The sequence below is a fragment of the Haliaeetus leucocephalus genome, unplaced genomic scaffold, assembly GCF_000737465.1.
Source record: "Haliaeetus leucocephalus isolate CR32 unplaced genomic scaffold, Haliaeetus_leucocephalus-4.0 Scaffold763, whole genome shotgun sequence".
Taxonomy (NCBI): Eukaryota; Metazoa; Chordata; class Aves; order Accipitriformes; family Accipitridae; genus Haliaeetus; species Haliaeetus leucocephalus.
The window spans coordinates 3,087,984-3,101,511 of NW_010973199.1; the positions used below are offsets into that span (position 1 = coordinate 3,087,984).

At 41.6% G+C, this 13,528-nt stretch overlaps 1 protein-coding gene across 1 annotated transcript; it reads left to right on the forward strand.

Moving 5' to 3' along the window:
* Positions 1-6,229: 6,229 nt before the first annotated feature.
* On the forward strand, positions 6,230-12,708 carry GPR37 (G protein-coupled receptor 37 (endothelin receptor type B-like)). The gene is made up of 2 exons (XM_010581323.1): positions 6,230-6,328; positions 10,897-12,708. The coding sequence occupies exons 1-2, from the start codon at positions 6,230-6,232 to the stop codon at positions 11,701-11,703; spliced, it is 906 nt and encodes a 301-aa protein (XP_010579625.1). The 3' UTR covers positions 11,704-12,708.
* The last annotated feature ends 820 nt before the right edge of the window (positions 12,709-13,528 follow it).

Here is a 13,528-nt window from a genome sequence, read left to right on the forward strand (position 1 = left end):
GGGGGTTCTGGCCGGGCCGGGTCCAGCAGCGCCGGGGTTTCTGTTAGGCTGGGACTGAGCGCGCCCAGCGCTTCCTTCCACTGGCCCGAGTTCTGCCAAACTTTCCTCGCTCCTCGTGATCCTGAAAGGCGAAGATTCCTCTCAGAATTAGATTTCAAGCTCTTTGGGTTATGTTTGTTGTTTTCCTAAAGTGGAGCGAGTCAGGAGAGCGGGTGGAAGGGGTGGCTGGTGATAGGCTGTGAGGTGGCGATTGTAAAAAGGACCATCAAGGGGATGTATGAGCTCTTAACTTATACCTCAGCGTTCAAACCTCACGTTTATTTAGCTTATCTTTAAAAAAAAAAAGTGACCCCAGCTCCATTGAAGTCGCAGCTTCTTGGCAGTTGTTCAGAGGCTCTGTCAAAGAAGCCCTCAGCCAGCTGGCCGGAGTCCTGCCGGCATCGTTCAGGTTGTCCGCTTTATTTATTTACTGGAACTGAACACAGAGGCTTGCTGGTGGGGTGGTAGCTTGTACTTCTGGCTGGCTCTGCTGTATTCCCAAAACCTTATGTTCGACATTATTCTGCAACCAAAAGCTGAGGAAATAACTGTTGATTCTCTTGTCCTAAGAACGAGATATTAAGAAAAAGAAAAGAAGAAACCCCAACTTGTTATTAATGCACCAAGTATCGGTTTTGACAGCACACTGGTACACTGTAATACGTAATCAACGGTCAACCAGTATTTTTAAGAAAGTGTCTGTAAAGGTGTATGGTGTGTGTGGCCACTAAATTGCCATTACTTCTTTCATACGTGATACACTTTATTACCAGTGGTATTGGACAAAGGGTGGAGCTGTGCTACGCTTAGATGAATTCAAGGCCAGTGGTATACAACTACTGACATGAAGGAGTAAACGTGTATTTCAAGACATGAAGGAGTAAATATGTATCTGTTGAGAAACTGACAGTACTAGGAGCTTTCAAAATTTCTGAATTGGGTTCTGGGGCTACTGTGTTAACCAGTAAAATAAGCAGTACTGTTTCAGTTAAAGTGTAATCGTTTCAATTAAAGTAGCTAGTGTAGTTTGAGTGTCTCCAGGACTTTCCTTTCACGCTTCCTAACCTTTTTATGGTGCATCGACATACAAAATAGAAATTACTCTTTGTAATGCTGATTCTAATTAAAGATCAGTAATTGAAATTGTTTGCACGGCCGTGCTGTTCTTCAAAATCAGTTGCTTACGCTGTGCAGCTTTGGGCACTAAAGAGTTTGTCAAACCGGAAGTAGCTTACCTGAAATGTAGTTGCTGAAATTCAAAACTGTAATCCTGAAAAACGTTCAGCTGCTGCTATCCCCCCTTTATACTTTAATGACACCTTATTTTTTCACTTTAAGGTTCTGTAGATGTCTAGAGTTGAAGTCTTGTTCAAGACCTGGCACCAATCCAGTCATGATGGAGCAGTAGCACGGTGCCTGTCTTAGGCTTAATTATTACAGGAGTCCAAAAGTGAAACATTTTCCTTGTCCCTGAGGAAATGTAATTAATTTACATCTAACGTACAGATCTAAAAAGGTATAGCCTTGGGGTTCTGTGTTGCTCCCAGAATTGTATATTTTTCATTCAGTAGTCATTACATATAATACTCACGTATGCAAAGTGTAGTCATCACCCAGGGAGCAGTAAGTAACAGGCTGGATTTCCCCCTCCTGTGTAAACTGTATCCATGAGTGGCGGATATTGAACACCACTGGTGGATTGTGCCTCTCCACAGCTTCTCTCGAGCTTGGTGAGGAGGACGCTGCCCTGGAAATCAGGATTCGACCCCGCTCAGAGACGGAGGAGGGAGTTAGAGCAAAGTTTTGCCACTTTCCAAGTGTTGTTCAAACCTCCCCGGTGTGATACGGTGGCGCTGACGCCACCAGGAGCAATGCAGATGTGGAGCATGTCATGACCTCTGCCCCGTGAGCAGCTGCTGCTCTGTGCTCTGCCAAGGATTGCTCACAGCAGTGCGCTCATCCGACAGCTGAATGACACCGTCTTCTCCCTGGTAGCTGACGTGGGCAGGCTCGTCCCCTTCTCACACAATGAGCGAAGGATGAAGTCTTCTTAGCTCCTTGCGAGGAAAGCTGTAGACAGCTATCTTCAGGAGTGGTTTTCAGACCTTCCTGGAATACAAATAGCAGCATCTTCCTGAAGATGGACAAATTTTAAGCTGTTGTCTGTGTTTTCTGTGAGTTAGCCCAGCGTTTTGTTCTTTTAAGTTTCTCTTTGTTCCATGCTTTGCATCTGTGGTTTTTTTGCATGCCAGTTCTCTTCATGTGCTGTTCAGGGAGCTACGTGTCTCACCCAGAGCTGTAAATCCAGAAATACTTCACTTTGAAGCATCAAAGACCCCCATTGGACTGAGCCCTCTGTCATACCAGCTTGTACTTTCTGAGCTAGGGAGCAGGGGATGTCTGATTATCCAGAGCAAGTGATATGGCGATCACAGCATTTTAATGTAACTCAAGCACGCTTTGTATTGTGTTTGAAGGTTTCAAGTGATCCCAGTGAGGAACCTGGAGTTTTCTTAGTTTGGCCTCTTGTGGCCAATTGTTTTTTTATTTGTGCTGTTTAATGGATATTGTGCAGAATTTCAACAAAGCATCTGTTGCCAGCGATAACACATATGCACACAGTCTGGGGAAAGTGTTTTATGGTATCTTCAGGCACATTTGTATAGGTAAATGTTGAGCTTTCAGCAGTGGAAGGTCTCCACAGTATTTAATTTAAAGGGCAGTTTTCCCATACCTAATAAAGATCAGCTGTGACCAAGTACATTAAGCAGTCATTTCAGCCATATATTGTATCACAGTTTGGTCACTTCTAACTACCTTTTAAAACTATGTCATGGCTATGCTCGCATAAGGAATGCTGTGCACGTGACTGAGAAGGAAACTGAGTGAATTAATTCTGTGCTTCTCACGAGGTCTTTAGGTGATGAGAGTAAAACTGCTGGAGAACAAAGCTAGAAAGGCAGATGGTTAGTAGAAGTGGATGAAATTATCTCCACCAAGAATTTCATTTGACCCCGATGATGGCACTGTCCTGGAGGAGCAGTTTTGAATGCACCAAGAACGAATTGAGAAGGGAATTAGAATCACTGGGGCAGCTACTCTGCCCATAAGGATGTGTGATGTGCTTCTCCTTTGCGGTTTAAAAAAAAAAAAAAAAGCTCAACAGTTCTTAAAATTTTGCCACTTTTCTGGAGATGGTTCAGAAGTCTAGCTTTATGCATGCGTGTCTGAAGTGTTTACCTGCACACTGTGTTTATGTTGTCTTCCATATACTTTTCTCAGTATTGCTCAGAATCGGGAGATACATGGTAAACGACAATACAAAGACAATGGCTTTGGCTAATTCCTGTTCCACAAGCCCTGCCAATGTGGAACCCTTTTCTTTTTGTTTAAGCACACACAGTCTTTTCAGCAAAAGGGCTGGGGGGGGGGGAGGAAGGAGTACAGAACAAGGTAGTTCCAGTTCCCCTAGTTATAGATTTATGCTAGGCCTTAATAGAAAGAAGTGTGGATGTAGACAAAATCAGTAGTTTTACTGTGCTTCTAAATATTTCACAGCTGTGAAATGTAACAGTCCTGTAAAGCAGCATTTTTATTTTTTATTTTAATGCTGGAAGCCAACAGTGAAGAGGTTAAGTTGTTTAAGGCCCAGAGCAGCTCGCTCAAGGTGACAAATGGATTGTGTCAACTAGGACTAGAAACTATCTTTTGGGCTTTAAAAGAAAGCTTGCTTGAGTTACATGCATTCTGCTCTTGTAGGTTACACTAGGAGCTTGATGAGTTTGAGGGGGGTCGTTGGAGGTAGGCGTCACTTCCTATGCTGGCAGATTGAGACAAGCTACTTACAGTGGTGTAAGGATTTAGTATTGGGGAACGGTCTAGAATGAGGATTTGCAGAGACTGATTTACTGTCCTGTGCAGTCGGGCACAGAGCAAGAAGTTGCCGAGGCCAGTGATAGTACTCGGCCCTGTGCTCAGTGCTAATAAACGTGCACCCCTCTGCCATTCTCACAGCCCCCACAAAGAAGAGAAAGATAAAGTCTGTGGTGTCTTCCTCTGGACCGTATCACACATAGGAGACTGGCTTGACTCCGGAACAGGCTGACCGTGAAAAAGCCTCTGAAATCTGATGCCCAGTCCCCTCTGCGTGTACTTTTGGCAATCAATTTGTGGCATCGCTCCTCTTTCTGGTGGGTAACCTCCAGCTCAGGAAAGCTATCACAATTAGTATTCTTAGTGGAAAGCATAACAATTGATTTGGCCTGGAATACGAATGACTCTTTCCCTGGAGCTGACCCTCCAGGGCAATTTGAGGTGAGGCTTTTTCCCCTTTCTCTCTTTTACTTGGTAGGGGCAAGTGAGAGGCACAAAGTGCCTGTTCTCTGCCTGTTCCAGAGCTGTCAGAAGAGATCCTTATTTTAAGTTTCACTTTAGGGAAGCAAATACATTTTTTATGGGAGTTTATAAAAGCTGTGTATTATCTGTCTTTTCTGTGCCTTTTGTTGTGCAGCATCTTCTTTATGTCTCTTCTTTGACTCCAGTCAGAGCTGGGCTCCTGAACCTCCAGTAAGTCCTCTGGGTAGTAGACAAAGATCTTCAGAGAGGTTTGCAATTTCAAAGCTTTGTACCGAGAGTTTTCTAGGGCAATGGCTACATGTGTCTTTTACTGAGCAGAGTATCTTCAGCACTTATCATGCCATAAATAATTATTTAAAACAGAAGTGTTAATATATCTCTGCCCTTTAGGTATTAACGGCATGATGATAGTAGCTGCCATGTTGGCTGTTCTGTCAATCTTTCTTTCCTCTGCAAACTCTGCCCTTAGGGCCTTATAAGTTGTCCATAAAAATTTGCTTTTGGCTTAAACTTTGCATGTGGCATTTCAGCATGGAAATGAATTTGTGTCAGACTATGTTTAAAATTGGGTCAGTAATATTTAAGTTACATATGTGTGGAGAGAAAAAGGCAGCATCTGCTATCCCGGCACCATTGACTTGACTCTGAGCACTGGGATGTCATTTTTCCATTTGACCGGATTTTTTTCTGCAAAGCAGGAAGAGGCAGATTTTTAGTAACAGTTCCATGTTGTTCATACTAAGAATTAGTACAGAAGTCTGTGTAGCGTGATGAGAATTTGATCCTCAGTGGAGAATGGCACCAGTTCCTTTATTAAAAAAAGAAAAAAAAAAAAAAAAGAAAACAGTAAATTAAATTACTACTATGGTAGCATGGTAGATTGCAAAGCAGAAAAATGAACAAAAAATAAATCCTTTTGTGTTTTGCGATTTTTTCCAACCCTCTGGATAAGCATGTGGTGTACTAATGAGTATTTCCAGTGCCCTGACGGTCTGGTTGGCTTTTGCTTCCAACAGAATTCAATAGCAGCTCTCAGAAGTGGATTCTGATTCTGAACACTATTACTCTTAGGGTATACAGAAGGATTAGAAGCACACAAAGCACGTGTGCTCTATGTCTCCCTGATATGAATGTTGATAGTGCTACAAAGGAAACAACTGTATCCTACCCGCTGTTCCACGTGTGTAGGACATCTCCATGATGGTAGTTTCCAGAATGACCGTCTTGTCTTTTGGATATTTAAGATTTTCATCCAAGATGCTTAAGCTAATTGCTGATGTCAGAGGAGTACCCTGGCCCCAGTACTCCTTAGCTACTGAATTACTTCTGCCACACAGTAGTGTTTTAACTGTGTGACCCTTACCTATTTTAAAGCATAAAGCCATTAATGTTTAATAGCACTTCATGTAAGAAATATAGAGGTATTGTATTTATTTATTTTTGTTCTTTTATAGTAATGACTGTCATTCTATAGTAATTACTGGCTTTTGGGTTTTTGGAGGGTTTTTTTAATTGAAAGAACAGAATCCAGAAATCTAGATAAACAATTAAATAATTGTTTGCAATGGGATGACCTTTTATTTTGCGGTAGTCCAGTCTTATTACTGGACTCTCTGCTGTAAGTGTAGAGCAGCACAAAAAAGTATTTCAGTCTGTACTAACTTTGTTTATGTATCTTAGGCAAAACTGACAAGTCTGCAAGAGCTACCATGGTGTGTTGCATTAACATGCTCTAAAGCTATGAAGTTTGATGTGGCTATAGACCAGCCATAATCAGATAATAGACTCTAATGGCTTGGGGGAAAAAATCAGTCGTTTATAAGATATAACAGCAATGGATATAAAGAGTCTACAGGGTGTCACTGAGAGCTCAGAGATGGCTTGGCTAGTAGTCATCAACCTTTTCTGTAGTTCAGCTTTCCGATTACAACGGGTAAATGTTTTGAATACCCATCCTGCCTTGTAACAAAGGAAGGAAGAGTGCCGCATATTTTAAGAAACTCTGTGTTATCAACGTAAAATATATTCTGTCTTAGAAAATCCAGCTTCAGCTGGTAGAAGCAGCCACTTCTTGTAACTCCTCTATTTTATCTTGTTCCATAAAACTCTGCATTCTTTCCCCTCACTTCTCCATCAGAAGGCATGCTCAAGAACATGATGTCTGAGATGATTAATGGTCTCTCTCATTTCCAGTCTCGAGTTGCTCATGGCTGGTTGATTCCCATTCTGTTGCATTCACTGTCCTTTGGCTTAAGTAACTTTTGTATCTCAAGATAGACTTCTTTGTAGATAGCAGCAATATCACTTCTTGGTCTTCATCTTACTGGACTGAGTGACCCAACCTTTCTTTTGTATTCACTCACAGAATCTGGTCTTCGTTGACCTTCTCACCCAAGTCACCTTTTCTGATCTCATTTCTGGTGTTGTTTTCATTACCTTTATCTAGTCAAGCAGATATTAGTGAGAGAGAATTCAGAGTCTTATTTCCACTGGCATTGCTCACCGTACTACATCTGCACTGCCTCCCTGGTCAGCCAGAGGCTCTGCTCCTCGAGGCCAGGGCCAAGAGCTGTGGGACCACAGCCAGGGGAAGTAGGACAGGCCAGGGAAGGCCTGGGAACATTGCGGTGATTATTAAAGTTCATGAAAGGGGAATGGGTATGTTGGAGGGATGGAGAGGAGAACTGATGCAATTAAGCTGAGCATTTCATGAGTTTGCTGTTGTTCTCTCCGGCCTCAGTTCCCCAGATGAGTTTTGACACAGCTGACTCACAGCTGGGGAGCTAATGACCAAAGGTTTGTGCAGTGTCTCGAAGGAGCATCACGGTGCCCACTAACATCCCTGTGAATGCTTTTAAAGGAGCAACAGTATTAAGAGGCTCGCTTGTAACAATAACGTCTTCCTTTGCGTGTGTATGCTGTAGCTGGTAATCCCTTCCACAGCGGTTCTCTGCCCAACTAGGGCGGGCATGTCCTCAAAGCAGGGGTTACTTCACCACCGCCTCAAAGCAGATCGGTGGTCGTTCAGTTAGAAACCCGGGGACTTTTCTGATATCATCTGGTAAGAGAAGGATGTAAACTGGTGTCATCCTGAGAGTCTAGAGACTGAAGGAGAAACTTCATAGGGACCGCATGGAAATAAATCAGACAACTAAGCGATGATCAAAAACTACTGAGCCTGACTCGCCCTTGCCTTGCCTCATTTCCTGCCAGGTTGTTGGAATTAAGACCGCAACAGCATATCAGCATATCAGAAACTCAGCTGTTACAACAAGAAGAGCACCATTAAACTCCATGCAGCTTTGCACCACTTTAGGATTTGTTAATTTGTCCTTTACCTGCTCCCCATCAAATGAATTATCTTCGTTCTGTGGTTATTTCAGGGCAACATAACAGATTAAAAAGGAAACTTCTCTGGCTTCTTCTGCGTTTTCAGCTTAACCCTGATTATTAGTATGACTGGTATGGAGAAACGCCCCTAAACTGAAATTGTGTGAACATGCAGAATGCATGTCCCAGTTCTCGCCTACATAGGTTGTGAGCAGCACCCATTGATTTTGCTGGCTGTTACTCGTAGTCTGAAATGTGGGGTAAGTAATCAGACCCTTAAATTGCTATACTGCCTTTAAGCAAGTCAGCTGGAGTGAATCCCTGTTCATCTGCTTGGGAGTGTGTGTTTGTTTTTTGTAAGCTTTTCCATGGCATCAGGAACTCTGTTAATCCACAGAAAATAGGAAACCATTGCCTGTTCCAGAGAAACACTGGCTTTGTTAGCTTGTTTCATCAGTAAATCCACAGGAGAGTTTTCAGAGCCGACTTCCACTGTTCTTAGTTGTTTCCTCTTGCTCTATTTCACTGTCTTAAACCTCCAAGTTGTTGGTCAATTAATGTGACAGGAACCCCGTAGGTTATGTTTGTTCATGGTAGGCATGTCTTCTTTCATTAGTCCAGCCTTAACAGCTGCAGAGTTTTAATGCCTTAGCCACTGTACAACAGCCTGTTTGCAATGAAATGGTAAAGCAATAAAAGCGAGTGCGTTGAGGGCAGGGGGAGAGGAGCTGAGAGGGAAAATGTTAATGTACAAAACCTCAGATTTTCTTCTGTTCTGCTGATTTTTATTTCAATCTCTATTCATTCCCAAATCTCAGTTATTTCCCTGTCTCCCGTAATTGCAGAGAGCTGAGTCCTGACCCTTTTGTTATTCATGTTGGATGTTCTGGCTAGAGGTTTTGCTGTCACTAAGGAATTTGAAGACTGCACACACATTTAAATGTTTTGGAAACAAAGTCGCTAGTCTTGAATTTAAAAATCTGACTGTCAGCAGGGATGCATGAAAATTATCTCTCATTAGCTAAGTTTATCACTGTTCATTAGGATTTCCCTGTAACTGTAATATTTCTTCAATTGTTTTTATTTTTTGCTGTATTTACCAAGCTTTCTTTGAATCTTGTCAGACAGTTTAAGTTCCTAAATCAATGGGTTTGCCTATTAAAAATGTTTACGGTACTGCTTTGTCATCATGAAATATTCCTGCAAGTTAATTAGTAAGAGACTGCATCTTACTCATTCTATCTTTTAGGAAGCTGCTTCAAAGAATTCTCCAACTAAGCCAGTGCCTGACAGTTCTAGTCCCAAGTGCCTAATATTTTTCAGTGATACTCAATTTTAGCAATCTGATATGGCCATTAAATATTGAAAGCCAAAATTAATGATACATTTATATAATTGTGCATAATTGTACTATCTATCTTTGCAGAACTTTTTACAAGAGGTGATGCATAAACAGGAATATTTCAAAATTATGGTGGAAATCAGAAAGTATTTTTTTAAATCTTCCTATATGAAATTTAAATATATCATTGCACATCAAATTTGGATAAGCAAACTTATAGTGAACTGCCTAATATTAGCCTAGATTTCCCAGTTAAATGCACAGACACGTAGTTTATTCATGATAAAAGTAAGCATTCTTTACATTTATTAGGAATATTATTTAACAGTTTCTTTTCTTTTGCATCAACACATTTTCAGCATAACAGAAGCATGCAAACTCAAGAAAATAAATGAATTAGAATGCAACAGGGCACCTAATCTTTCTCCAATTGAAGTTAATGAGAGTTCTGCTTTGAATTTGAACTGAAGTTGAATTTATTGGAAATAGGATTAGTCCAAAATGTATATAGTCTTGCAAATTTCTTTTTAGGAAATTTAATTATAAACAGGATAAAATGATAGGAAATTATGTTTCATGACCGTTCAAGATTTCTATTCATGCATAGAATGATGGTTATTAAAGCTAGAGAACATATGCATTGCTCTGTACTTGCTCTTTACAGTATATGATTGAGAGCTCTGTCCAATCCATCTTTAAATCATTTAAACAACAAAACTTCTGCCATTTCTCCTGGCCTGTAGTAGACTCTCCCACAGGATGTTTCCTATGAGTAAGCCTAGATTTTCCCATGAACTCTTTCTAAATGAAACATTGAAGATGGATTATTAAAGCCTAACTATTATAGTGAAGGTCGGTTTTGCAGAGGCTCTGGAAGTCCAAAGATTTCAGATACAGTCTCTTTAAACTCACAGTACGGGATGACTTTATGTGCTTACATCCCATGAAAATTTCACTTAAAAGCCTAAGTCCAAAAAACCTGTTGTTGGATCCTACTCCATTCAGTAGATGCCTAATCCACAGGGTTCCTAAATTTTGTGGATAGGGAAGGTTTCAGTGTTACGATCCCCTGCATGCTTGATGAACACGTGATGTGGGTGTTAAGTTCATACTTCTGCTGAAGGAAGACTCTCCCATCTCTCCCCTTTTGACTTAAATTGCAACCCCTGTGATGGAACTGATCTTTCTGAAAAACACCCCTTAGAAAAATGGGGGTGAGGAAAGGGTTTGGTTCTACATTTTGGTCAGTTCCTCAGGTTTTTTTTCCACTTGGTGTTGGACAGATGCTTTCGTGGGCCTCCCGGAGAGGATGACACCAAGCTGAAATAAATAGTTGTAGGCAGAAAAACAGAAGGACATACTCTTTTGGGATGCATGCTGGATGACAGGTAGTTCAGCAAACACTGGAAGCCAAGTTCTGTCTGCGATGGTTCTTTTGATGGTGCTCAGCACCATGGTGCTTAACTGTCTCCTACACTGATATCCCTAAACTAGGTTTTCCTTTGCCTTTATCAGTCAAGGGCCTAGACGTGACTGGCGTTTCAGAATACAAATTGAGCTCTATCTAACTATGAAAGAGTATAAGCCTCTTGCAGAGAACAGCTCAGTGGTATAGAGCCTTCATCCAATGTACCATAAATTAATTCCCTCTTCAGGCTGCGTGAGTTTGGGCCTTCATCTTCCGTCGCTATGAAGACTGCCATCAATGGGGGACCAGGGGACTTTTGAAGGAGATGAAGTTTTCCCACTCTCCGCTGAATAACGGGCTGTACCCTTGTAGCTGTCTCCCCCCCCCAGTATTAACTTGCCTTCCCTTTCCTCCTTCCCAGGTAGCCTCTCTCGGAGTCACCACGTTCACGCTGTGCGCCCTCTGCATCGACCGGTTTCGTGCCGCCACCAACGTGCAGATGTATTACGAGATGATCGAAAACTGCACCTCGACGACGGCCAAGCTGGCCGTCATCTGGGTGGGCGCCCTGCTGCTGGCCCTGCCGGAGGTGGTGCTGCGCCAGCTGGCGAAGGAGGACCCCCAGTACGGCGGGGAGCGGTGCGTGGTGAAGATATCCACCGCGCTGCCCGACACCATCTACGTCTTGGCTCTCACTTACGACGGGGCAAGGCTCTGGTGGTACTTTGGCTGCTATTTTTGTTTGCCTACCCTCTTCACCATTACCTGCTCCCTGGTAACGGCGAGGAAGATCAGGAGGGCGGAAAAGGCTTGCACAAGGGGGAACAAGCGACAAATTCAGCTGGAAAGTCAGATGAACTGCACGGTGGTGGCTTTGACCATTTTGTATGGGTTTTGCATCATTCCTGAAAACATTTGCAACATCGTGACCGCCTACATGTCCACAGGGGTCTCTCAGCAGACTATGGACCTCCTCCATCTCATTAGCCAGTTCCTTTTGTTCTTCAAGTCCTGTGTCACCCCGGTTCTCCTTTTCTGTCTCTGTAAACCTTTCAGCCGGGCCTTTATGGAGTGTTGCTGTTGCTGCTGCGACGAATGCATCCAGAAGTCTTCAACAGTGACAAGTGATGACAATGACAACGAGTACACCACAGAACTGGAGCTCTCCCCTTTCAGTACCATCCGTCGCGAAATGTCCACTTTTGCCTCCGTGGGGACTCACTGTTAATTGACCTTAGGACTTTGTTTCCTGTATCTTTTTCCTTTCTCTTTTTTTTTTTTCTTTGTTACTTCATATTTTTCTTCTTGAAGCAAAATGAAAAAAAAAAAAAAAAGATTATTGAAAACTACTCTGGAAACCAATCTGCATATTAACAGTCATGCTTTGGAAAATAATTTGTTTGGTTATTAAAATGAAAGAAAGAGAGGGAAGGAGAGCCAGCACTCAGTTTTAAATCATGATATTTTGTATGGTGCTAGGATTTTATTGTTTGGGGAGGAGAATCCATATCAATCCACTTTTATTTAATTCCATAGTAATTTTTTGATAATCACTGTAAAATGATTATATAGACATTGTGGGTTTTGCAAGATGTTTCATGTAAAAGATGTGGTGGAAAGTATTTGAAGGTAGTTTTAATCCAATTACTGTACACTATTGTGAGAGGACTTGGACTTCAGAAAATTTATAAAGTAGCATAAAAATAAATGAGGTTTTATTCTTTAACTTCATTATCAATCTGCATTTAACAAGGATGCCTATAAGTAGTATTAAATTCCTTTAATAAGTAAAAACAACCTTTTCTTTGCATAAAATAATTTAAATGCTCATATTTAATTTACCATTTGTGTACTTACCCTTGGAGGCTATAATTACAGTGTTTAAGGAAGATGGTTATAATGGTATTAGATTTACATGAGTGGGTTTTTTTAACGTACATTACAAAGTTTCAATGTGCCTCATTGAAAATTTCCTTCTTAACCTGCAGGTATACAAAGCCTGAGTTATTCTGTACTTCTTGCGAAGAAAGATTTGCTTTCTCACTAAATTTTGTCCTGTGTGGTTTCAAAATCAAGTTTCTTTCCAATTTGTTATTGGTTTTACATTGGCAGTCTCTGTATATATAGCTCCCGCTGGCTTCAGTGAGAGTCCCATTGCAGAGGAAGGCATTCTTTTGCCAGAGGTTTGCTGACAATAAATGTGAGGGACTGAAACATGTGGAGAGTGAATTCCTTCTTTTTTAAAAGGTATAAACACACTTGGACGCTTGGGGCTTGACCCAGAGCCCGTTGCAGTCAATGGAAAGGTTTCCATCAATTTCAGAGGGCTTTGGATCAGGCTGGCATCTCCTATTTATTCTGGGATATGTAGCATGAATATTAATCATGGGGGCTCTGTATACCGATTATAAATCACGCTGCTCTCACAGAGACTGCTATTCACTAGCAGCTCACAGCTCTGAAGCTGGTTTTGAGAACCACAGTGTGTTTTGCTGATGGCTTCTTGCTGTCCGCAGAGTTATTAAAATGAGGGTGCATCAACACTGCCAGCAACAGTGCGATATAGTAAAATCTTAAGCTGATGTAAGCAAGCCAGGTTGGAGACTGGAAAGTGCCTATCTGTACCAGCAGAGCTTCTTTGCCCCACTTCTTGGCTGAAGTAGGCAGGCTGTTCTTGGCAGGCAAGCTGGCTCTTATTTACACTGGGCAGTGGGCTGAAGTGTAGACACATGCTAAGGAACTGGATTTGTTATAATTAGCTTGTATTTTAATACTAATTAAATAAATAATACAATTGCAATAGTATGTGCAGAAGTAAAATCACATGCATTTGTCCTTTGAAGTTAACAGTGATTGTAACTGATGTAGCCTTACTTCCCGATACCTGCCTCTAGATATGTTAAAGACTTTGCTGTAACTTCTGGAAAGGAGTCTATTTTTTTATTTGTAGATTCTGGACTTAATATGTTTAATCTTCCTTTCTGCTTGGGCAAGCAGTATTTCTTCTTTTTCTTTACCGCTTTAACCTATAACAATTTCAACTGAAAAGCAAT

Bases quoted from the DNA above. Each gene is read 5' to 3' on its own strand.
- GPR37 (XM_010581323.1), top strand. From the start codon at position 6,230: ATGGATATAAAGAGTCTACAGGGTGTCACTGAGAGCTCAGAGATGGCT. The intron at 6,329-10,896 runs GTAAATGTTTTG...CCTCCTTCCCAG, and splicing joins CAGCTTTCCGATTACAACGG to GTAGCCTCTCTCGGAGTCAC.